The sequence below is a fragment of the Nuphar pumila genome, chromosome 5, assembly GCF_984573655.1.
Source record: "Nuphar pumila chromosome 5, dmNupPumi1.hap1.1, whole genome shotgun sequence".
In the NCBI taxonomy this organism is placed as follows: domain Eukaryota; kingdom Viridiplantae; phylum Streptophyta; class Magnoliopsida; order Nymphaeales; family Nymphaeaceae; genus Nuphar; species Nuphar pumila.
The window spans coordinates 2,866,179-2,891,250 of NC_143253.1; the positions used below are offsets into that span (position 1 = coordinate 2,866,179).

Genomic DNA, 25,072 nt, shown 5'->3' on the forward strand with positions numbered 1-25,072 from the left:
ACTTGACTTAAGAAAGGCCGAAATTTGCCTTGTGAAGTCAACAATGATGCAAGAGCATCTACAAAGGGCGGCATTATGATTGACATGAATCCGAATTTGAATTTAAAGCAATAAGTCTAATTATGAATCTGGGGTTAAACAAAACTCAACTAGTAGAGCTGCTTCTTGAATAGAATTTATATAACGACTTTAGATCCAGTAAAAATCGCTGGACACAATCTCTTGTATAGGTTTCATAGAATTCAAATAAAGAGATTTTTGGGGAATACTAAATCTTAAGTCAGGTACCTGACCAATTTGGCTAGAGGGGATCAATGTAAAGTCCTGTTTTAATCAATAAACTGGTAGTGGTCCTCCTAACCCCAGCTTGCCTATCCAAACAAACAAACAAACAAACAAAAGGCTAGAAACAAGCATTTTACATGTAAAAATCATGAACCGATCATATTTAATTCCAAATTTGAAAATAAATCTGATAAGAGAATATCAATCCAAACACAAAGCTCAAGCCAAAAGAAGTCCAACTGCATAAAGTGTTTGTAACTGTGAAAAATAATGTTAGATTTAGATCCAAAGTCAGACTCGATCCAATCTGCATTCCTATCATCGGTTTAGCTGTGTAATATGCTGCAGTGAATGAGTTAAGTTGGTCACAATCAGAAAAGGTTGAGAAGTTTAGCTGCAAGAAAGATGACAAAAATGCATATCTGAGTTCAGGAAAGGAAAAAGACCTTTATTCTTGGCTAAGAGAGAAAGAAGTACAACCATCTTTACCAAGAGACATACTCTTCACAGATCGAGGTCTAGCGTTCCAAAAAGAGAGAAATTGGGGTCGCTCGACCCAAGCAAAGGGATGTACTCTGATCCTCTAACATGAACACTAAAACATGCTGCAAGATAGCCAGCCACAAGCAAACATAAGGACCTTGATAAGGAATACCACTCTCAAAACCTTAACCAAAATGCCGTGTGTGTGTGTAGGCGACCATTTCAGTGTCGGATAGGCCAGATAATGTCAAGTGGCACCGGCCACCCTGACAGTTTCCAACAAGTCTGATGCCAAAATATTGCTGGGAAATGCTAGTGTATCATTGCCATGATATACATGTATATAAGAGAGAGAGAGAGAGAGATTATATTCAGCATACAGCAATAAACGTTCACCCATCATCATGCTCCATTCCACAAACATGAAAAATGAAAAAAGGTGTTTGATTGGACAGTGATGAAACCTAGTTTCATCTCACTCAGGCTTTACCCTCAAATAAAAAAACGTGCCAACTCACACGTGTGAAATGGCAAAAACTTACCAAACGAGAAAAGCTTACAAAGTATGGTAAATCACTATGCATTTCTCTAGAACATAGTTCACAAAGGACATAAAGGCATGCAAAATTCAGAATCACCCCAACCCTGTGCTAACAACCCTAGAAGAATCCAGCTGGGCAGGCTTCTGATCAGTGTCTACGGGTTGAGTCTAAACTGAATCGTTTTTTTCTTTAAGCAGTAACTGGAAGTGTCCAGCCTGACAACAAGAATGACAAAAGTGAAATTCGCACAATAGTGGATTTCTACCCTCTAAGCCTGCCTGTTATCTAAACTGATGTCTACGGGTTGTATATTGTCAGAGTAGTTAGTGACTGTCTCCCTTGTGCTGTCAAGATTTTGACCTCATATTTGTAGTTCAATGCATGCTGGCCAAGCTTTGACCAACAGCAGCACAACGTATAAATGAAAATACACCTCATGGTTTATTTGTAGATGGGGAAATCCATGGAAGATGTACTTCCATCATGAAGCATCCAGTCATACAGCAGGAATTAGAGAGATGTATTTCTACTGAGAAGTGTCCAGCCCTATATCACATGGATGCGGGTACGGGTAAGGGTGCGACACGGCTATATATATAAGATTGTAAATTTTAAAGCAAAAATAAAAAAGTAATTCTATTGAAGTAACAATATAAACTTATCAAAATATAATACATAAAGAAACTTGTGAGTGTGATAACAACAAAACTTATCATAAATCTGCCTCATGATCTGAATTAGAGGGAAGAACAAGATCAAGGTAGTCCATGTTGAGAGTAAGCAAATCATGTTCTCCCTCCAAGTCAAAATTTTCTGGATTTACATCTCAATACTTGGATGGTCCACAACTGCATCAAAATATAACTAACTTAGTATCTAACTTCAAACTTTGAATGCAAATATTTAAATATGAACTTTGAATACAAAAGAAAAAAAGTATCTATACTCATCTTTGGTGCGGCGAGAAATTAATCGTAGATTATAGTGAACATAAACCAAATTCTCTGTTCTTTTACTAGTGAGTTTGTTTCTTTTAATGTTGTGAATTTGAGCATATGTACTCCAATTTTTTTCACAACACGATGATGTAGCAGGTTGGGATAACAACTTCATTGCAAGATGTTGCAGATTTGGTGTCTTTGATCCATATGTTGCCTACCAATTAAGGATATCTTCTTCGTCCCTTGTCATAAGTGCTGCTAAAGAATCAAATCTCCTAGTAGAGAACTTTCCAAACTCGCTATTTACAACCTTAAACATGTAAGGATCATTAAAAAGTCTTCTCAAACATATCGTTTTATTCCTTGATATCTCAGGATCTTCATCTGGAGAAACACGACCAAGACCTTCTGTCAACCATTTTTTTGCATAATATTTTTGATTAAGAGAGTGTGTCATGCAATGCAAAGGTGTATTGCTTTTATCTCATCTTCTCACTAAAACTGAATGTACATAATTGTAAAATTCTGAATCATCAAGTGCAACATCTTTCTTCTCATGTTTGAAAATGATACTTTGAACTTTTTCAATCATATTGTCCCACATTTCATAAATTCTATGAAGTATGAATACATCTCTGTCAACTTCTCTCAACATTTCCCAAATAAGCTCTGTAAATTCAACAAAATATGTAATTTTATCCCACAAAAAATCATCATAGATGCATTTTTTGATAGCTTGAGCCTTAACATTATCTTCAGTACGATAAAAATCCCAATCTTGATCAGCCACCATCATCATCATCAATGCATTCTTAAGTTGCGTAATTCATTTCATCATAATAATGAGAGAAGCAAAACGAGTTTCAGCAACTTTCAGTAACTTGAAATCAGAATGCCTATTAAATATAGAAAGGCCATGATGATGGTTTACAACAAAATTTTTAATATTTCGATCATGCTCTATTTCTTCAATCCATAAACACATTTCACGTGCATGTGCATCATCTTTTGATGGATTGCATATACTCTTAAGTGCCAAATTTAAACTGTGTGTTGCACAATGAGTTCAAAAAATATGTGAATACGTATCTTCATTTGCCAAATTCATTCATGCACGACTGCAAACTAGAGCGTTGTCAGTAATGATTTGCACCACACTTTCTTCACCCACTTCTTTTATCACTTCGACAAATAATCTCTTTAAATATTCAACATCTTTATACTCCCCAGATACATCAACACTCTTAAAAAAGATTGGCTCAATAAGTGAGTAAGCAATGGAGTTTATCAGTGGTCGCTTTTGTATATCAGTCCACCCAATAGACACTCCATGTCGTTTCCATGCAAATTTTTGGGTCTCTAATAAGCAAGGTTTTAAAACCCGTGACTTGGAACTCGACTCGTTCTTTATTGACAAGTGACTCGGCGGGTCAACTCGGTGACTCGGACCGGCTTTTGTTAACTTTTGATTTTAAAAGAAAAACAATATATAATTTGTCTGAAACCATGTTTTTGAGTAAACATAGTCTCCAAATGTCTGTAAGAATATAAAAACAACTGCAAAGAGTTATAGAGGTTTGCTTGAATAATTGAATTTGATATTTATACAAGCACTTTGACTAATTCATGACTTGAATTAGAGGATTTGGTCACCATGAGTTCAGTCTGCTACTACCTAAGGTTTCTAAAATGGCCAATCATATATGCTAGCTTGTTTTAAAAGTTTTAATTCCCTCTCTAACAAATCCATAAATGTAAAACAGGGATATATGTGCATATTGAAAGTTTACAGAATGCCCAATATCAACATAAATAAGCAATTTTCTCTCATGTATAAAACTATGCAGGAAATATATTAATGGCACAACTATAAAAAGACTACTAATATTTGAATATGTACAATGCTTGTTCACATAACAAATGGATGATGAAACCTAAATGTGACTTCCCATAGGCACAGTTGACCCGCCATATATAGTGAGAATCATTTCTTTAAAATATTTTGCTAGAATAAGTTGATAACACTGGGTGAACAATACTTCGAACAACATGGCGATTTTATTCTATGGATTTAAATGCTTTTTTATCTTTAAATGATTTTTATTTTCTTTTTTATACAAAATCTGGGGGTAACCCTTGTTAAAATATATGTACTTGTATATTTCGAAACTGTAATTTGAAACTCAAAAAACAAATTTCAAACATCCCAAAACTCGTCCGAGTCAGGCCGAGTCAAGCCCGAGTTTTGGCAAACCGAGTTTGCCTTGCCGGGTTGACTTGCTGGAGGGGCGAACCGAGCCGAGTCAGCCGAGTCAACGAGTTGACTCGACGAGTTTTAAAACACTGCTAATAAGAGTTTTAAAACACTGCTAATAATTTGATCAGTTGTCTTGAGAATTTCTTCTTTGATTTTGTTATGGATTTTCTCACACATAGTATGTAACCCATACTTTCTCTCAAATATCTTTCTATTTTTCAAATTACTGAAATGGCTATAATGTTAATTTATTTTTTATGACTGAATAGGATCATGACTTTGAAAAGAACTTGTCTTTAGCTATGTGTAGTTGGAAGTGTACACTACATGAGCAAGTTTCATGTGCTTGTTATGACTGTGATTCTTGAGCCTATAGTATGGTTGAATTTCTCTTACAAAGCACATTGGATATCCTTCATATTTCATCTCAAAAACTATAAGCCTCGGCCCCTCATTCTGTTGTTCAATATTGTCTTTTATTAGATGATTTCCTTGTGAGTCTATTCTACATAATCAGATACTGTGGCCAATTTTTTCTAGCAGTCATCCTAGTGCAACTTAAAAGTGTAATTCTATATTGTACATGGTTACTTTTGATATGTGGGCATGTTTCATAAAGCACAAGTCCAATATTTTCTGAGCCAGGATTAAACATTGATTTTGAAGTGGATTGGGCCTACAAAAGGTAGAACCTGGTGAACTGGCCATTACAACATTTATGAGTTGGTCAGGTCTCATCAACTTCAGTACAAACCAAGCATGGACCATTTTAAAAAGTCCCAACTACAGACATATTTTGCTTAACATGAGCCCCTGTATATGAGTTTATCTCTTGTTCACTGAAAAACATGGTTTGAGACAAATTATATATTATTTTCTTTTAAAATCAAAAGTTAACAAAACCCGGTCCGAGTCACCGAGTTGACCCGCCGAGTCACGAGTTAATAAAGAACGAGTCGAGTCCCGAGTCACGGTTTTTAAAACCTTGCTAATAAGTCTTTAATTCTATTTTTTTCTCTGCAGAATGATTGTTCTTAGTTTTTCTGAACTAGGAGATACAACCACTCAAATTAAAATTAGCCAAAGATGTAATTATATCTTTCTAGTATGGACTTATAGTTACATTAAAATGAATTGAGCTTGAGTAAAAGAATCAACCAATCTTTTTATCAATTTCTGCTCTTGCCATGTTTTTGAATGACCCTTGTATTGTTTTATTGTCTTCCATCTTTCTTTTCTTCAAAAGTGTTTGTTCATCACTAGCAATAGCAAAAGGTAGACTAATCAAATCGCTTCTCATCTATGCAATTTTCTTCTTTTCAGCTTCCTCTTGTTCTTTCTTTAATTGATTTAACAAGTCTTTGTCAATCCTATAACATGACCAAATTCTTTGACCACGAATATGCAAAAGATGTGCTTTTACACATGTATAAGAACCCGTGAAAGCAGTCTTAGATAGATTACAAAGAAACTGTGTATTTCCACCACCACCACTAGCTTTTATCCATTTTGTCACAAGCCTCCAAAAGCTTCTAATTCAGAGTTAGAACTTGAACCAACTGTATTGACACTGCTACTGGAACTCACCATTATATCTGAAAACTGAAAAGAAAAGTGAAACTGAAAACTGAACACAAAATTGTATGCAGTACACACCAAACTATGTAAATAAAGTTAATAAACACTTCAAAAAAATAGTAACAGGAGCTCCACCCCTATCAATGTGTGCCTGACAGAAAATAACAGAGGCAGGGGAACTGAGGCAAGGGGCGGAGCCCCTGTCGGAAAACCAAACGGAGGTAGGGGGCTCCGCCCCCTGCCGAAAAAACAAATTGAGCCAGGGGGCAGAGCCCCCTACCGAAAAACAGATCTGAGGCAAAGGCCCCCTGCCAAAAAACTGAATTGAGCCTGCCAGAAAACCAAACGTTGGTAGGGGGCTTTGCCCCTGTCGAAAAAACAAATTGAGGCATGGGGCGGAGCCCCCTACCGGAAAACAGATCTGAGGCAGGGGGTTCCGCCCCTGCCGGAAAAGAAACTGAGGCAGGGGCCTCCGCCCCCTACCAAAGGAAGAGGAAGAAGAATAGAAGAGGGATATACTTGAGAGGACCGATGGTTGGGGTCGACGGTGGCTGGTGTCACTGGCGGCTACAGTCGTCAGGGTCTGGGTTGTCGGCAAGCCTGAAGGGGACAAGGAGCGAGGGACGGGTGGGGGAGAGGGAGCGATCGACAGGGAGGGGTCTGTCGTCTGCCCCCGCCCCCTGTGTAGCCTCTTAAGGGTCGGGCCCCAACCCCGATACCGTCTTGGATCTGGATCAAGTCCGGACCCGACCCGAGTCCAAATTAATTTTAATAAATGAACAAAAATAGACTCGATCAAAGTTGTCCGAGTCCAAAATATGGATGGACTCGGCCCCGATGCGTTGACTGAGTCTGACACTTAGTTGACCATGTTTGTCTCGTGTCCAAAGCTGCACCCGTGTCGGGGCGTATCGACACGGGTGCGTCGACCTTTTGGCCGAGTCCGTGTGACTTAGGTTCAACCATACAGCAAGAGCTAACGGTATTACAGTATCACCATAAGTCCAGTTGACTTTATGCACAAATAGCTTGCCAAGGGCGAACCCTCAATGACTGGGTTAAAAAAGTGTACAAAATATTTTTCCCTTTCTTTATGGAGGTTCCAAATTCTCACTTATCTGATAATTCCCATATTTTAATTAGCTGGTACGGTGATAAGCTCCACCTATAACCTCCTCAGCTTTTTGTAAATAAAGTTCCTTCTTCTTTTCAAGGGGAAGTTGCATGAAACAAAGTAAAAGCTCTACACCCTTCCTCCATGTAAAGCACCATTTCAACAAAATAAAGTTGTAAATTTGATGTACACGCCTATCCAATATTGAATACAAGGCCTTTTAGGGAATACAACAAAGCAAGACAGTCATCAAACAAATAGTGTTGTTAAGACTATACCAAGTTGGATCAATATCCAAAATCGATTCTATCATGTATGTCCACTTGTATTTATTTTTATACTTAAGGACAATAATGATACCCTTTAATATAAAAGAAAGGACGTCACCCTAGGCTGGAGTTGAGACCAGAGTTACTGGAAGCGCCTAGGTAAAAGGGGAAGCGCGCTTCCGAAGCGTGAGGGGAAGCGTCCCCCTTTTTTGGGAAGTGCGCTTCCCTTTTATGGGAAGCACGTTTCCCTTTTATGGGAAGCGCGCTTCCCCCACGTTTCCCCCACTCTTCCCCTTCGCTTCCCCATTTTTTCATTTTTTTCGCTTCCCCCTCGCTTCCGGTTTGCTTCCTAGGTCGCTTCCGGTTCGCTTCCTAGGTCGCTTCCGAGACGGTTCGGAATTTTCTTCTAAGTGGTCCCACGCTTCCCCGCTTCCTAAATTTTTGAAAGTGCCTCGCTTCCCGCTTCCCGCTCCCGCTTCCTTGACTGGTAACTCTGGTTGAGACGTCTTCTGTTTTCAAGGTTGCTTCTCTTATCCTCTTTCTCTTGTTTGTTCATTGTGCAGGACACAACTTCCAAGGGTCTACTTCACATGGTATCAGGGCCTAGAAGAGGCAAGTCTCATTGGTCGTTAGTTGTTGGTCTGATCACACACACAAAAAAAAGATAGAGTGCAGACCAGATTTGTTTCTTGTAATCACGTCAAACCAGATCTGATGATCCATCACATCAGATCAGATCTGACGATCTTCCTTTTCTTGAAGTGACGTCCCATCTTCTTTTCTTTAATATATATATAGCACCTACTCCCTTTTATTAGCCGTTGAAAAGATCCAACGGTTGTGATGCATGCAGCTACCTTAAATGGTATTTGCATGCCTTGAAAATTCCAGCCATTTACATTAAATGGCTCTCTCCCTCTCACACCTATGACTTCATACATGGATCTCTCTTTTTCTCATGCAACTGCCTTAAATGACCCTCTCTCTCTCTCTCAGATACGGTGGTGGATCTTGTAGTGTGCGGACATGGACGATGGCATGTGCTCCATGTAGTCTCTCTCTCTCTCTCTCTCTCTCTCTCTCTCTCTCTCTCTCTCTCTCTCTCTCTCTCTCTCTCTCGTGATGGCATGTGAGCACAGGAGTCCATGTCCACTATGTCTTTTGGTTCTTTGTCATGAAAAAACTAATTAGGTCAGCCCGGACCTGACATTGGATCCAAGAGTGGATTTGGTTTTGGACTGGATTTCACAATAAATCCTGAATTCGGTTAAGATATGTACACCCACACCTTGTAGTACTGGAGCTGCTGAAATTGGGTGAAGTCTGCCAACTTTCAATTTCAAAAGATAAACCAGTTCAGATATCTCGATTTTGGTTAAGGGCTTAAGAGTACATGCTCATTCAATTACAATCTGGATCAAGATGACGTGACCACATTTTGTTTTGGATCCGAAAATTCATTCTTGTCATTTTTGGTTCAAGTTAAAAAATGGCCTATTGTGGCGAAAGGCGCTCGACTGGACTTCGGTTGTCACCTGACCTTACCTTGCCTGTTAGAAGAAAGCAGCAATCAGAATGATGGGCAAGGAAGTGGAATCATTAATGTGAGAGGGGGACAAACATACTGTTCAATACAGGTAATAATGTTTTGACTCCCATCAGGCCTTGAACAAACATGGTCGGGCTATTCGATCCATGTCCATCAGATAAAAAAAAACTGTGGATTTAGGTCAGATTGAACATTGAACTGTTCATTTTGACTTTTTCAATAGGTTTTCCTGATCTTTAGTCCTTTTGATCTAGTGCCACTTGGCTCAACTCATTGCTAAAGCTCGGACTTCATCGTAAAATCTATGGTGTATTTATATCCAGAAGTTATACTCTTATGACTGCCTACGACAATGGGTGTGTGTTTTACAAATATGAAACCAAGCGGGCAGCTTGAAATGCTGCAAATATGAATGCATTTTGATCATGCATAATTTCTGCATTTTAGATACATATTTTATGCATGATCTGTCGAAAAAAAAAATGAATTAGGAACCCACTCTTGCCAATGTTTTTCGAGAAACTGCTTTAAAATTGAAAATGAAAAAAAAATGCCAATTTCAACATTCCCTGCGTGGTTTACAGTATTTTAATTAGTTTAGGAGTTTTTAATTCATATTTTAATTAGTTTAGGATTGAGTAGTTCTGAAATTCAGTTTTTAGCAAGGTAGTTTTTAGATTTTTTGAAAATTAAATAGGAGTTTTTAGAAATTTTTGTTTTTTTTTAGTATAAATAGTATTTTGCAAGAAAGAGGGGCGTCCTCCCTTGGGAAAAATGCAGGTTCCTTTCTCTCCCTCTCCTCTTTGTTCTTTCCTCTTGAATCTCGTTCGATCACTGGTTCTCCCTCACTTCTTCCCTTCTTCAATCTTGATTTTGTCGTTCTACTGATCTATGCTATCGCCGATGCTTCTTGCCTCATCGTCGGAGTACACGTTTAACCACGAGAGCGACCGATTATTTTTCTCAACCCCTCCGTTAGAAGCGACTGCGAGGTACGTTTCTTCTTCCCCATCTCTTTATTAGGTTTGAAAATAGTTTAGATTTATTCTTAGCAATAGTGTCTCATTTAGAATAATTGATTTCTGATTTGTCATTTTTTTTATTTCTCATTTAGAATATTGTCTCATCATAGATTCATTTTGTGTTTTATATTAGTTTTTTTGTTTTTTAGAAAACACAGCATATTCTTGTTAGAGGCCTGCAAACAAACCTGCGTGAATCATGTATTCACGGAGGGCTGTTTGAGTTTGTGAAACACCAAAAACCAGCATAAGCGTATTACGTATATTTTTTTTCAAAAAAAAAATTATACGATCTGCGATCTTTATTAGACCGTGAATCCGATGATATCACGCGCACCATCAGCGCAACTATGCTGGTCGTTTTTGTTATGATTACTCGTGATTCTCATAATCACATTTTCTTTCTTTAAAACGTTTGATTGGATTCGCAAACGGCATACTTCATTGCTGTCATATTGCATGAAGATTTGATTGTATACCGTGTTTTGGTGAGTTCACAAATAAGTGCATAAATTGCGGTTGACGTGCATCTGAACTACCGTGTTGCCAAGCAAGTTAGTCTGATTGATGTGATCTCTTGGACCACGATATATTTCTTTTCCTGTTCAGCAATTTGCATATTCAGGTTCAGCATGTACGTGAACCAAACATTATTAGCGTTAATCACGATCTAGCGTGAGTGACGTGACACAGATCAGTTGCTCTTGGCCAACCTTGCGTGAGCTAGCTGCGGTGATTAGTTCAAAAAGAAAAAAAAAGTATGTTTTAATTTGTTTTAGATTGCAGCAAGAATTTATGGTTATTTGATTAGTTTCCTTTAACTTACTTTATAGTTTTGGTATTTCATCATCATTAGATTAGAAGTTATACTCTTTTTCTTGTCATAGATTAGTAAAAATATTTAACGAGTTTTCATAGTTAGCATGAATATTTTATAACTAATTAGTGCAAATTAGATTTTATTTTATTGTCTTACGGTAATAGTCAATTAAATTAGCTTTCATGTTTTCCTTAGTCGTATAACTAGTGTTTCATAACCAATTAGTTTAGACATGTTTGATTTGTTTGATGTTTAGTTAGTCAAAACTTGTTTTATTTTGTTTCACAATGAGTTAGAATTTGTTAATTTGTTGCAAAGTAGTTAGCTAATTTAAAGTTATTAATCAGTTATGATTCAATGTTTTTCATGAATTAAGTAGTTAGTTTTGTTACAAGTTTGTTAGAATAGTTAGTTTGATTCTTGTTTTTATGTGACTAACCTTCGTTTTAGGAATAGTGTCTTTGTTTGTTTTGTTTTTGTCTTTTTGTGTTTTGCAAGAAAGCGTTTTCAAGTGAAAAAGCCCTAAGAAAGGCCCTTCAAAAGGTCCTTCAAGCCCTTCAAAAAGAGCCCTCAGAAATGTAAAGAAATGAATGCAAGACATTTAAACATTAAATACCAATAGCTCTTGGACTAAGCAGAAGCAGTGCATATCAATGGACTATATCACAAGCAACAAGAAAATCCTTTTTTTTTTTTCTTTTTTTTTAGTTTTAGGGTTATTTAAATTAAGTGGGTTTGTAATAAGGCCTGTTTATTATTGTTGAACCCTCTGCAGAGGGTAACTCATTTTATTTAGTTAGTTATTTTTATTTTAAGGCAATAAAGACTGCATTTATGTAGAATACAAAGTTATTCGTTCCGTTCCCTGAGTTTGACCCGGATCTCACCTTAGTGTGAGCCGGTTTTTATTATTTGGTGTCTTGCTTTCATAAAACGTTTTATCAAAAATATATCTTTAAAAATCTATTTCATAAAATTTACACCAAATTTATCATCGAGTTTAATAAAATTTACACCAAATTTATCATCGAGTTTCATAAAATTTACACCAAATTTATCATCGAGTCATATATATATAGCTATATTATCTTGATGTCATTGAAAGAGATCAAAAACTAAATTATAACCTATAGTACTTGATTAACCCTTTAATTTAAAAATGATTCACAATTAGTGTCAAAATTCAAATAAATTAAAAAAAATCTTCAAAATGTAAATTGGATCCCAACGGATCTCATTGTAGACAACGGATCTCATAGTCCAGTTATCTATAATCATCAGTCATCCATGTAGCCCTCTCCCACAAATAGATGTAGTGAGAGAGAGAGACGTTTAAGATCTACACACTACATGGATGATGGCAAGTCAGCACATGCCATCCATGTCCACACACTACAAGATCCACCACCATATCTATTTGTGAAAGAAAGTGAATGTGTCATTTAAGGCAGTTGCATGAGAAAGGACGAGGGAAAGAGAGAGATCAACGTATGAAGTCATAGGTAAGAGAGAGAGCCATTTAATGTAACGGCTGAAAATTTTAAAGCATCCAAATATCATTTAAGGTATTTGCATGCGTAATTAAAGTGAGAGCAGCTATATTTATGCATGCATCACAGCCGTTGGATCATCTGCAATATATATATATATATAGATAGATAGATAGATAGATAGATAGATAGATAGATATTTTGATTGTTAAATCGAGTGCAGATATTCTCTCCGATCTGTAGTTTCTGATCATCTGCAAAAAAAAAACGCAGATTGTTCTTAATGGCCGTTATTAATAGTTTCTTTCTAAGTCAATTAGTCACTGAGAAATTTGATTCTTCCAATTTCATCACCTGAAAGAAGCAAATTATTCTATTCTTTACAGCCATGATTTAATGGGACACCTCGATGGGTTGATTCTTGTGCCTTTAGAAATTGTTTCCCAAACAATTTATGTGCAAGATGGAAGTACAAAGAACGAAAACTATAGAAAAAAACCCAGAGTTCGTTGCATGACGAAAGAATGATCAGTCGGTTGAAGCATTTACCATAGCATGTTTGTTTTTCTGCATATTCCCTCAGGAGTTTCAGACCCTAATGCATCTTCTGGTATGAATTTTCTATATGAAACAGCAGGTTCTCCCTATATCCTGAGTATTTATTGTAAACACTTCGTAAACTGCAACATAGAATGTAAAGACTGGAGAAAGCTCCAGACTGGATGCCAAGTCCGGACAACATGTAACCTTTTGATGTATTTGGAGTGTGCAATGAAAATGGAAAAATGATACAAGTAGGTACCTCTTATGGGCTTACAAAAGCACAAGAACATAACCACTTATGGGTCAATACATAAACACATGCACACAAGCCATTTGGGGGCTAAAACACAAGTAAAAAATAGTCTTTGTTGAGAGTGAGGGTGCTTGAGAAAGCATAACCCAACCAAGGGGAAATACCCCTTTATATATACACAAGAGGGGCTCATAGAGCCGTTCACAATGACTTTATGTGGCATTTGACAATAATGCCCATCACAAAATGAAAAATAAAAAAGACAAAAATAAAAGAAAATATAAAAGGCACTTTGCCATTGCGGTTGAAGGGAAAGTTTTATAGGACGACTATTAGGCCCACTTTATTATATGGTACGGAATGTTGGGCTGCCAAGAGACATCATATTCAAAAAATGAGTGTAGCGAGATGCATATGCTTAGATGGATGTGTGGAAATACAATAAAAGATAAGATTCAGAACAAGGAGATACGTAAGAAGGTAGGCGTTGCACCCATTGAAAATAAGATGAGAGAGAATCGTTTACGGTGGTTTGGACATATTCGGCGAAGGCCTAATGATGCTCCAGTTAGAAGGATGGAGAAATGGGAAAATATATTAGTTAAAAGAGGTCGGGGTAGGCCTAGGAAGACTCGGATGGAGATGATAGGAAAGGATATGAATGCTTTGAACCTCACCGAGGACATGGCATTGGATAGAAATGATTGGAGGAGAAGGATTTATGTGTAAGACCCAGAATGATTTTCTTTGTTGGTTCATATCGCCGACCCCAATTGTTTTGGGATGAAGGCATAGTTGTTGTTGTTGTATAAAAGGCACTTTGCCTTTCTCCAAAAAAAAAACATAAAAGACCGATGTGCCCCTAATGGGCACAGCCTATTACACAACAGAAAAATGACCAAAATACCCCTAATGGGTATTACATATTACAATAATAAAAAATATATATATATATACATATTTATATGTATATATATATATAAGTATATATAATTAAATATATATACTTATATTACAACTTAACAGAGTGCATTCTGTATTCTCTGGTAGGCTCTGTTATGTCACACGGACTCGGGTAGGGAGGCGCCGCACCCGAGTCGACATGCCCCGACACGGGTGCGGCTTCGGGCACGGCCCGGATTCGGTCAACGCCAAGTCGGACTCGGTCAACGAGTCGAGGCCGAGTTCGTCCTTGTTTTGGACTCGGTCAACATTGACTGAGTCCAAAATGTTCATTTTTAGGGTAAAAAACAAAAAAAATGATCTTTTTATATATTTTTTAAATATATATATAGCATGAGTCTCAAACCCTTTCTGCAAGGGCAAAAGTATAGTTTGCAAAGTTTATAAAAACACTCATGCTGGTGCCAAACTTTAGAGGACAATATCCACATATATGCACACTGGATATATTATTATATATATTTTAAATATATATATATATATATAGCCGAATCCCCGTGTCCAAAATTTTTAAAATTACGCCGCACCCGTGTTGCACCCGCACCCATGTGACATAGGCTCTGCGTAACCCCAGCTACCTAATAAAAAAAAGACTCAATAAACCAACCAGACCAGCAACCCAGTAGGTGACGTGAAAGGATAATAATTTTCAGATTTCAAGAAAAGGCCCTACATCTTAAAAAGGAGGGAGGGAAGGAAACACCAAAGCAATGAAAAATGCTAATAGATCATGCATGACACAGATGCAAGCAAGTTCGATGTCTTCGTGCATCTTTCTGACCAGTATAATGCACAAATTGTCAAAAACAAGAATTGTATATAACAAATATTCTAGAAACTAGAAGCATAATAAGCATGTAATACCATTTTCAATCTTGATGACACTTTGAAGCATTGTCTCCATCTTCTTCTTCATGTCGAAGTTGTCATCCATATCAGGGACAAGAAGGGTCAGCTCCCTGTATATATCGCGTACAAATCCACATATTGTCTTAGCATATTCAAGTTCACCATCTGATATCCGACCAATGGCTAGTCTCATCAGCTCTCCAGTCAAATCCGCGATCTTAACACAAGAATTCAAAGTAACTACTCCCAGTAATGGATTCAAAATGCTACTTCTGTTTAAAAGGAACTAGAGGGCTCACCCCTAGGAGATAGTCAAGGATATTAATTTGCAATGGCTCAGCAAATTTATCACTCAGATACAACAGACTCTTGTTGATCTCAGAAAGTGTCAATAGTGTCCCATATTTGCAGAACTTGCAAAGGGATGCAGCTTCCACATACTCTTGGACCTGAGCTACATGAAACAAAGCAAAGTATATGAAACTCAAAAGTCCATTAGCAAATGTATGCACTAAAAATTGGATGAGTTGAAGGTGCTAACTGCAGGAGAGTAAGCTCGCCTCAGCTTCCAAAAGTCACTCCCTTGTAATTCATTCACCAATCTTGCCATATATTGAACGATAACCAAAGAAAGATCGTTCTCGGCCTTCTCCAGCACTTCTTCTTTATTATATTTACTAATCCTATTTCAAGGACAAAAGTGCAACATTTAGGAGATGTTAGGTTGTCCACAAAACTGGTACAAGTTGGAAAGTTGCATTATGATCCACAATGCAATATCCGAACTTATCCCCCATTTCTAGATAAATTGGTGCATCCAAACACCTAATTAATGAAAGCCCAAACATCTAATAACTATGGAAATTCAGTAAGCTTCAAACTTGGAAGCACTAATGAAAGACTAAACAACGAAAAACAGACATGTTACCTGTGCACCTGAAATATAACCTTTTTGCTGTTAATTGTCACATCTCGACTTGCCTTTACTACTCTCTCTCTTTTCTCATTCTAGAACACATACATAAAATAGTGATACATTTAGTTCTCTTGATTGTGATCTTCTGAAGGGCTGCTGCTTCATTGAAAAGGTCAAGATAAACAGGCTAACCAAAAAACAAGCAACTACATCGATATTAACCATAACATGTTTTTATTCTTCAAAAACTACTAATCCTAAAATATGGGTTTCCACTGCAAATCAGCACATATTTTGTACTACTTAAAACAAGGCAAAAATCAACATTTTGCATATTTTGTTGGATCTTGGTCGAGCTATGATACCAGTTGTTGGGTGTGGTGGGTCCCACATATTTTGTTGGATATGATTGAGCTCTGATACCACTTATTGGATCCAGTTGCTTATTTCGATCAGACCTAACAAGGATCTGATATATATCTAACTAATTGTCACAAAATATTAAAATAACATAACACATACTAGAGTCCACAACATGACCAAGCTGAACCAAATGGCACAATTCATTCCTTAAATCAAACACCATTCAATGAGAGGGCATGTCTATTTATAGGCAATCACAGGGGGGGGTCATGTGAGTCTCATTATTACATAGGCATACAAATAAAACTATGACACATTACCATATTATACCCTTAGTCAACATGGTCAGATTAATGACCACAAAACTCGTTAGTTTTATAAAACTGACTCAACATTGTTAAACATGTGATATGGCCAATCCAGTGGCCAGTTAACACACTAATCAAAAGAAAAAATTATGACACACCAAAAAACTAAATGATGTGGTCAATGCTAGGGCTGTACAATGGATCTGGCGGCCCATAGCCCTGCCCCGTGTGGGTCGGGTTTGGGCTTGGATTTTAAACAATTGCCCGACACAAAATGGGCCTTAACCTGGCACAACAAATTATCGGGTCAGGTCAGGCTAGCCCGCGCCTGTTTGAAATTGAAAATTCATTCAAATCGGGTCAAGCCCACGGGCTATCCCGTGGCCCTTTTCTTTTATATAGTAACTGTTAAGATTTTTTTTCATAAGAAATAACTCTTAAGTTGGAAAAAATAGTCTAAAATAAAAAAAAAATCCTGAACTTTCACCTAATGTTCATCATTTCTATGTTAATTAGGATAAATTTAGGAAAAAGTTGGTAACGTGGTACACTTGGTAAGTTGGTAACTAACCATAATTTCCTAAACCTAAAATTTAAATAACTATCTAGTCTCCAATCCAAAACCCTAAAATTTAGATAACTATCTAATCTTCAATCCTAAACCCTAATCACAATCCACAATTGGCTCTACTCTTCTCCAGCAAGACCAGCACCATCAACAACACAAATCCACGAGGACTACGAGTCTATGACGGGTGCAACCACCAGTGAGGGTACGCTGTTTCTTCCATATGTGGGCTGTCGTTGAGCAGGTGCTCTCTCTCTCTCTCATGAAACTATTGTTGGCTGTAAGACTACTCATTAATGGTGAGGAATAGTTAAAAGCTAGGCACGTGCACACAAACACACGTACATGCACACAAACACATGATCAATCATCCATGCATGTGTGGGCATGTGTTTGTATGTGTATCAGTATATGTACACAAGCAAATGCAGATATGCACACTTGTGTGCATGCAGGGATGCACACAAATCTACCTTTTCCATCTTCTTTCTAAAGGCTTGGCACTAGGTTGACTTTGTGGGTGGATCTAACCCATTGTAACTAGATCTTATGCTTCGAGTTCATTTTTTTTAATCTGTTGGGGAGTATGCCTATATCTTTTCTCTTTTTCTTTTTCTTTTTTTTGGATGGGGGGGGGGGGGGGGGGGGGGTATCACCATCTTGCTCATCACCAGATCCACCCTCCACATTATCACTACCTGATCTGCTCTCATATAGTCATACTCATCATTCTCAATCTTGCTGGCTTCAAACTCACCAACACCACCACTGTATGCATCAAGTTTGAAGGAGATGGATGAACTTTTGCTCCCCAAATTTGCATCATCACTAGTCGGTATTGACTCTAATATTCTCCACCTTAAACCTACTTTTATGATTGTTGACTTCTTGACAGTGACATGCCTTATTTCAGAATAATCTTTTTAACTTTGTGAAGTCAAGAACTTGTAAGCTTTTTATAGAAGAGACAACTCTTTTTGTTCTTCCCAATTCACGATAAAACTACTGTCCTATAGCATCTTTTTGCATCTAATGTATGTATAATCCCATTTTTTATACTTGCTTGTATAAAGCATTCTTCTTCTCGAACTTTGGAACCCAATCCTTCATTTGATTATTTTAAAGTCTCTTCTTCTTTAGCTAGAGCTGCATCTATATTCTTGGGATTTGGTTTCCTCACTCTCATCGGTCATAGCAGCTATTACAACTCTTCTTCAATCTCTAACTGACTTGGCCTAGCTTTTTCAAATATTACTCTCTCCCTCTCTCCAAGGATTAGGACTTCTTGATGGAGACTCTCCAAAGACTAGGACTTCTTGATGGAGAAAGCAACCTCTATTGCAATTAAGACTCCTCACTAGTCTCCCCTTTATTTCAGTCTTGATCACCTTGATCACTAGTCGGGTTTTTTGGATCCCCCGTAAGGAGCCCCCTGCCACTATCAACACCGTCGCTGCAGCCACCTGGAGGCTGGATCAAGCACCGCCGAGTGGCGGCTGGTCGCTTAAGGCCGGCCGTCGTCGATGGCTGCCGGAGGCCACCCGCCCATGACGGGGGAAGGCGGCTTCCGACTACTATGGTTGTTCACAGCCACATTCAGCTCTTCCACCCTCTCAGTTGGCTGCTGTCACCGAAGCATTTTGAGGATGACGGCGGATGGTCGCCGATGGTTGGCGGGGGTGACCGCTGTTCGTGGTGGTTACAAGAGGGAGAGGGCGATACTCTGAGAAACCGTTGGGTTTTGTTTTGGGGTTTAACCCCCTTCCATCACCGGCCTCCGTCGGCGACTGGTCACCGGCATGTGATCGTCGCCGCCGACGACTATAGATGGCCACTGGTGGTGGTGGCCAGATAGAAAAGGGGGCCAAAACCCCTTTTTCATTCACTTTTTCTGCCCTTGTAGCCGTCGACAGACGACTGAGGTCGTCAAAGGCTGGCCGTTGTTGGCAGTCGAGGCCGGCCGTCGGTGGCGGCAGAAGACAATGGGAGGGGAGGGGGTGTAACCCTCACCACCAACAAAAAAAAAATTGCATGTGGAAGTGATCGGGGTTTTACTGTAGCAACTACAGTAAAACCCGACTGGGTTGGGGACCCGATCTGAACCCAAAATCGATCTTGGGTTTCGGGTGGATCAGGTCTCCGCCCGTCAAGGGTGGGACATGATCCGGGCCCGGTAACCCATTATTCCACTAATGGGTTATCGGGTGGATCAGGTCATCACCCGATCCGAGCCCAGAAACCTATTAGAGGGTTTCCAGGTGGATTGGATTTTCACTCAACTCGGCGGGACCCGATCCAGACCTAGACCCATTGGCAGGACCAAGTGGATCGAGTATGTACCCAACCCGACGGGACCCGATCCAAACCCTGACCCATTAGAGGGACTGGTGGATAGAGTCTGTGCATGACCCTATCAGCCTCAGTCCGGGACCCGAACTCGTTGGGGATTCCGGGTGGATTGGGTATATGCCTACCTGGGGGACCCGATCTTGACCCAGACCCGTTAAGGGTTTTCGGTGGATCGGATCCATGGTTGACTCGATTAAGAGACTCGGACCCGTTTATAGGATTCTGGGTGGACCAAGTGTATACCCAAACCGGCTAGACATAGCCTTGAAACCCGGGCTCAATATTTGGGTTCCGGGTGGATCGGGTCTGAGTGTAACCCGTTGAGACCCGATTTGGGACCCATTATTGTTTCAGGGTGGACCGGATCAGTAACCATGGGTCGGATCAGGTCCAAAACAAGACCCCTTAACCTATTAAGGACAGAACCGGTCCAGGAACCGATGCAGTTTTTATGGGGGCCAGTTCAAGGGTTCTTGAGACCGATTCTGGTGTTTTCTGGATCGTTTTTGGGCTTCCTGAGACTGGTTCAGGTGTTTTCTAGATTGAGGGATCTGACCCATGTGTTGTTTCGGGTTGGATCAAGTATGAAACAAGATCCTATGATAGAATATGCATTGTTTGACCCTTTTAAGAAGCAGAACCGGTTCGGTGTCCGATTCGATGAATTTTGAGACCAATTTAGAGCATTTTTTGAGCAATTTTGAAAGGTTTTTCACCGGTTCTTGCAAGAGGAGACCTTGTTTTCTTGTATCTAAGAAAGAACAGGGGTTTTCTTATTCGGTTTTAGGGTTTTAGAGGCTTTTGTGCATATTTCAGACTGGTTACTGGTTCAACAGTTCTGTGACCGGTTCAAAGTCTTTCTTGATCGGTTTGAGGGTGTTTTAGACTGGTTCGGGATATTTTATGGTCAGTTCCAATACTAGGACCCCGGATATTACCTGTAGAAGTATGCCTTTGTCATTTTCCTCATGCTTTTATGTGTAATTTTATCATGGATGCATTTTGCATGTCATTGCATGCATTTTATGATTATTTTAAGTTATTCATGATATTTAAGTGTGAAATTATGACTTAATTCATGATATATGTGATGTGTTTCACAAAAATTTCATTTGTGCATATGAGATGTAGCATGAATTTTTATTTTTTGATCTTATTATACACAGTTTATCATGAATATGCATGCATTGCATGGGCATGGTTTGTAATACGAATATGTTTGTGGTAAAAGATCTTGATCAACTCACTCTAGCTATCACCAAAATAATCCGAGTTGACTTGATTGAGGGTTCCTTGGATTGTGTTAAGACCGACATTCGGTATTACGATTGTGTGCGATTTTATGAAACAATGATTATATTCAAAGGTAAGTCATTGTGTTCCAAATTCACACAGGTTGTAATAGTAGGCGGGTACACCAACCCATTAAGCATGATTGGGTCCAAAGAAAAAGTGTTGAATTGCCTTTGGTTACATGATCTACTAGTTTCACCAATTGGATTCAATTCCTTAAGAATTAAGGAGACGAAACTGCTCTTAGTATTATTGTTTTTTACCAAAATAGAATGATAATGACTCTATTATACTTACCTTAGAAAAGGTGAATAATAAAGGGCCTCATGTTTAACTTTTCAATATGAATCTCGTATAGAGCGATTAATTGACTCCTACAGAGTATAGCACAATTGATTAGAAGGTTGTCTATGAGAAGTGAGAGCGCTTAGAAGGGTATGTATGAGAAGTGTGAGCGCTCAAATAGTCTTAGCCTGTTATTTTTGCAATCACGAGTAGCTAAGAATATTCAAGGCGTCATCTCTCACTGCAGGACAGTGAAGAAATTTCTAAAAGTCATTGTGGCAAAAATTATTAATTTAAACGATATTTCATCTCAAGCCATAAGGATCAGAAACTTCATTATGGCTCTTGGTATAATAGACTTTATTGAGAGACAACTAAAGATCTTATGTGATAATAAAGTTGTTGTGTCCTTCTCGAATAACAACAATAACTCCACCTCATCACATTGAGTTAAAGTACTTTATTGTTAAAGAAATGACTGAAAATCATTTAGTGTGTATTGATACAATCAGTACGAAAGAAATGATTGTGGATCATCTTACTAAAGTGCTAGTACCGAGATTATATTCCCAACATGTAACGACGATGAGTCTTTTGGATTCCTTCTGATGCATTATGATTATAATGTAATCATATTTATGCAACTAAATTGATTCTTTATGGTTTTTGTGTATTGTTGATTTTGTGTAAAGTATTTCTTGTTTGGGAATAGAGAATAGTAAAATAACAATATTAAAAAGACCAATAGAATGGGTTAGAGACCAACCTATTGATAAAGGTATTCTTAACATACTAAACACTAAAAAATGAATAATATTATAGTACATGAAAATATCTACATCTACATCTACATCTCGTATCATTCATTCGGGTGATACAAGATAGCATGTGAACACACATGAAAATTAAATCGAGATAACGGTAATGAACCTCGATGAAGTGTTTTTTCATGTCAATGGGTTAAGTGGGAGAATGTTGAATTTTGGATCGGACCCATATTGACATGGGAGGATATACATCATTGTAGCTCTTGGGTTTTGGGTGTTACAGGCCTTGTAATTGGACATTCATGCCCATTATAGACCTAGACTAGTGCCAATTATTGAACTCACAAATCTCCTTATAAATAGGAGACCCGTAATGGTGTGAAGAGTGTCACATAAGTGTGTGATTTATCTCTCTAGGTTCAAGGGTCCTGCTCATCATTAGACGTTCCATTATAGGCATCAATTGACCAAAGAGAACGCCAACCACCATATACAATGAGGCGTCATTAGGATGGTCCATGGCAGCATCGGGCAAGTGGCTCTTCAATTATCCATTTTATGCCAACATCCTTCCCAAAGGAGAATTCACCTCTTATCTTCCACTATGTGAAGGAAACTGAAAACAAGGATTTGACTGACTTCACAATTCCACCAAATCGTTTCTCCCAAACTCGACTTAGGATTTGGAGAACTTCGATTCCTCGCAACCAGTCAGATACCCTCCGATTCCCACTTCCCATATACATGAAACACAGAACCCACATTCCCAACCTTTTGGTGGAAAACGGAGGCAAATTGGGCGGAGATCAGAATCCACACTCGCTACCAAGGCTACCTACGCAAATCCCAGAAAGGCAAATTCCACGTCGAGAATTATGCATGAAACACAGAATCCAGATTCACACCCATTTGGTAGAAAGCTGAGGCGAATTCGTCGAAAAAATAGGAAACCACACTCACCACCAAGCACACTCCCGGAAAATCCAGGGCCGTTCCAGTCATTCCACCACAACCAGTCGCCCTTCCACCATTTACCCACGAGATTCACAACAAAGACAGAAACATCCATAAAAACCCTAAGCCCAAATACGAGAGAGACAGAGAGAGAGCCCGACCGTCGATGGTGTTGGGTTGGACGTACCAGATCGTTGAGGTACTGAGCGTACTGTTCGAAGCTGTCCCTGATGGCGGAGTCCGCGCCTGCCGTCGTCGTCATCCTCCTGCTCTTCACCGGCGACGCTCCCTCGCCTGAGGAGTGGGAAGAAGGGCAAAATGGGTATCCTCCCTCAAGAATGCAGAGAGAGAGAGAGAGAGAGAAATGCTTATGCACTTACTTGGGAGGAAGGGGCGAGGGATTTTATGCGCGGCCATGGGAAGGAGAGTCCTCAGGCCGTTCCAGCAACGCATCAGAGGCGGTGCAACCAGCCCCACTCAGCGGCAGAGACGAGTCTCCGTCTCCTTCTCCTTCTCGACCACACCGCCTCGTAAACGGGGTTGCTGTTAAATGCCATGATGGGCATTTTCGTCATCTTTCGAAGAACTTAAGTTGGATTCGTGTTAGGTGTAACCCTGTCAGGTTCGGTTCGGGTCTAAAAAAAGACCCAAACCTAACCTGATCTAGTTCAGGTTCCGGATAGGGTGCAGAAGCTGTGAACCCATAAGTGTTTGTATTGGATCAGGTTCCGGTCTGAGTATGGCTGAAAAAGTAAAGTTATAACTTGTTTGGGTTTCAGCTAAGGTCTTGATATGATTGGTATTCCAAACATAATTATCGGCCAATGAAAACTTATGTAAATTATTGAGATCAACTATTCATGATGAATGCTCATAAAAAACAAAAACAAAAACAAAAATTATTCATTAAGAACATTATATGCTAACAATTGAGAAATTTGTTATCTATTTTAAATAATGCTAAAATCTAAATATAAAAATTTTATTTTCTACAATATTCAAAATGTATCATAAGTTTGGGTTATATAGAACGAGTTTGGGCACATAATCAGTTTGGCTCGACACGGATACCAAGCGGGTTTGAGTTCAACTCGACTCAGTTCAATAATAAAACGGGTTTGATTTTACAATATAGAAAACCATTGGGTTAGGTATAAAAAGCTTATTGGATCCAAATGAGGCCGGGTCTTCAATTGCAATACCCAAGACCCGACCTATTTTTGTTACGGGTCTATATTTTGAACCCTCAATCTGAACCCGTGGGTCTATTAAGATAGGGGGCAGGTATAGTCGGTTTGGGACGTTGGGTTGAGTCAGGTATACCCGACTCAGATACACCCCTAACCATGTGCAGGTTGCAGCGTTACTAGGGGTGGATATTGGGTTGAGTAGCAGATGGTATTCGGATTACCCGACCCGAGATAGGCGAGGTCACGGGCTTACAGGCCGAAGCTCGATAAGTCAATAGGACTCAAGCCTAACCCAATCGGATTAGTAAACGGACTGGGTTCCAGCCTGCTACGTCACAAAGATACGTGGATATGAGGACACGTGACACTTGTAAATTCAATTATTTTTCTAAAAAATAGGACACATGGGGTTATTTTAATTTTGTAACCAATAAAAAACTAACGTTTTAAAATTATAATAGTAAATAGATTATTACTAAAAATATGAAAAAGTATAATATTATTAAAAAAATATTAGAATATCATCATACGTGTTAGTTACTTAATGTCCATGTCAGTGTATCAACTCGTGACACCAATGACATGAACTCAAAATGGCTTGTCCCTCTGCCATGGGTTCCAGGTAAGGCAGAAACACCATTTCAGTGGGAGCTCAACTGAGCCTCCATGTGCCTAATCAGTAAATAGACTGAACCCGACTTGACCTGAACCTTATCAGTGTCTCAATCAGAAGTCAAGCTGGACAGGCTTTGATGAAGTCAGCATCAGGAGTCAGACTGATGCCGGCCCTAGCAGCATCAACAATGGGTCGGATCCGGGTCCATTATAGAACATACTTTGCCTAATAAGAAAAAGCTGGTGGGCTCTGTAAGGGCTTGGGTGTCCGTGACTCCACCTGGGGATTGCCTAGTAGGGGGTGAGCCTATTAAGTGACCTGGTTGTCAACAAGGCTTTCTCATCGCTAAAAAAAATACTGAGTATGAACGAAAGTAATAGTCAACTTTTTTTTAATTCTTTTAAATTTTTATTAAAAGTAACATTGCTTATTATATATATTTTTGTGACTAAGGTGTTGCCTACAGGTAGACATGTGACCATGGGCTTCACAACTATGACCCCAC

At 38.9% G+C, this 25,072-nt stretch overlaps 1 protein-coding gene across 3 annotated transcripts; it reads right to left on the minus strand.

Annotated features, from left to right (window-relative positions):
* Positions 1–416: 416 nt before the first annotated feature.
* LOC149836477 (uncharacterized) lies at positions 417–23,291 on the minus strand. 3 transcript variants are annotated; one of them, XR_016431796.1, is made up of 8 exons: positions 23,142–23,291; positions 22,949–23,055; positions 15,887–15,966; positions 15,500–15,641; positions 15,258–15,407; positions 14,974–15,175; positions 732–890; positions 417–627 (listed from the first exon to the last, which is right to left on the minus strand). XR_016431796.1 is itself a non-coding variant. In XM_090005376.1 (8 exons), exons 1-7 carry the CDS (start codon positions 23,212–23,214, stop codon positions 790–792), a joined length of 855 nt encoding a protein of 284 aa, XP_089861502.1. In that variant the 5' UTR covers positions 23,215–23,291; the 3' UTR covers positions 417–679; positions 775–789. The 3 variants fall into 3 exon arrangements, 2 of the variants coding, with proteins under 2 accessions (XP_089861502.1, XP_089861501.1); XM_090005376.1 differs by having other exon boundaries at positions 417–679; positions 775–890; XM_090005375.1 differs by having other exon boundaries at positions 541–679; positions 787–890.
* Positions 23,292–25,072: the final 1,781 nt, after the last annotated feature.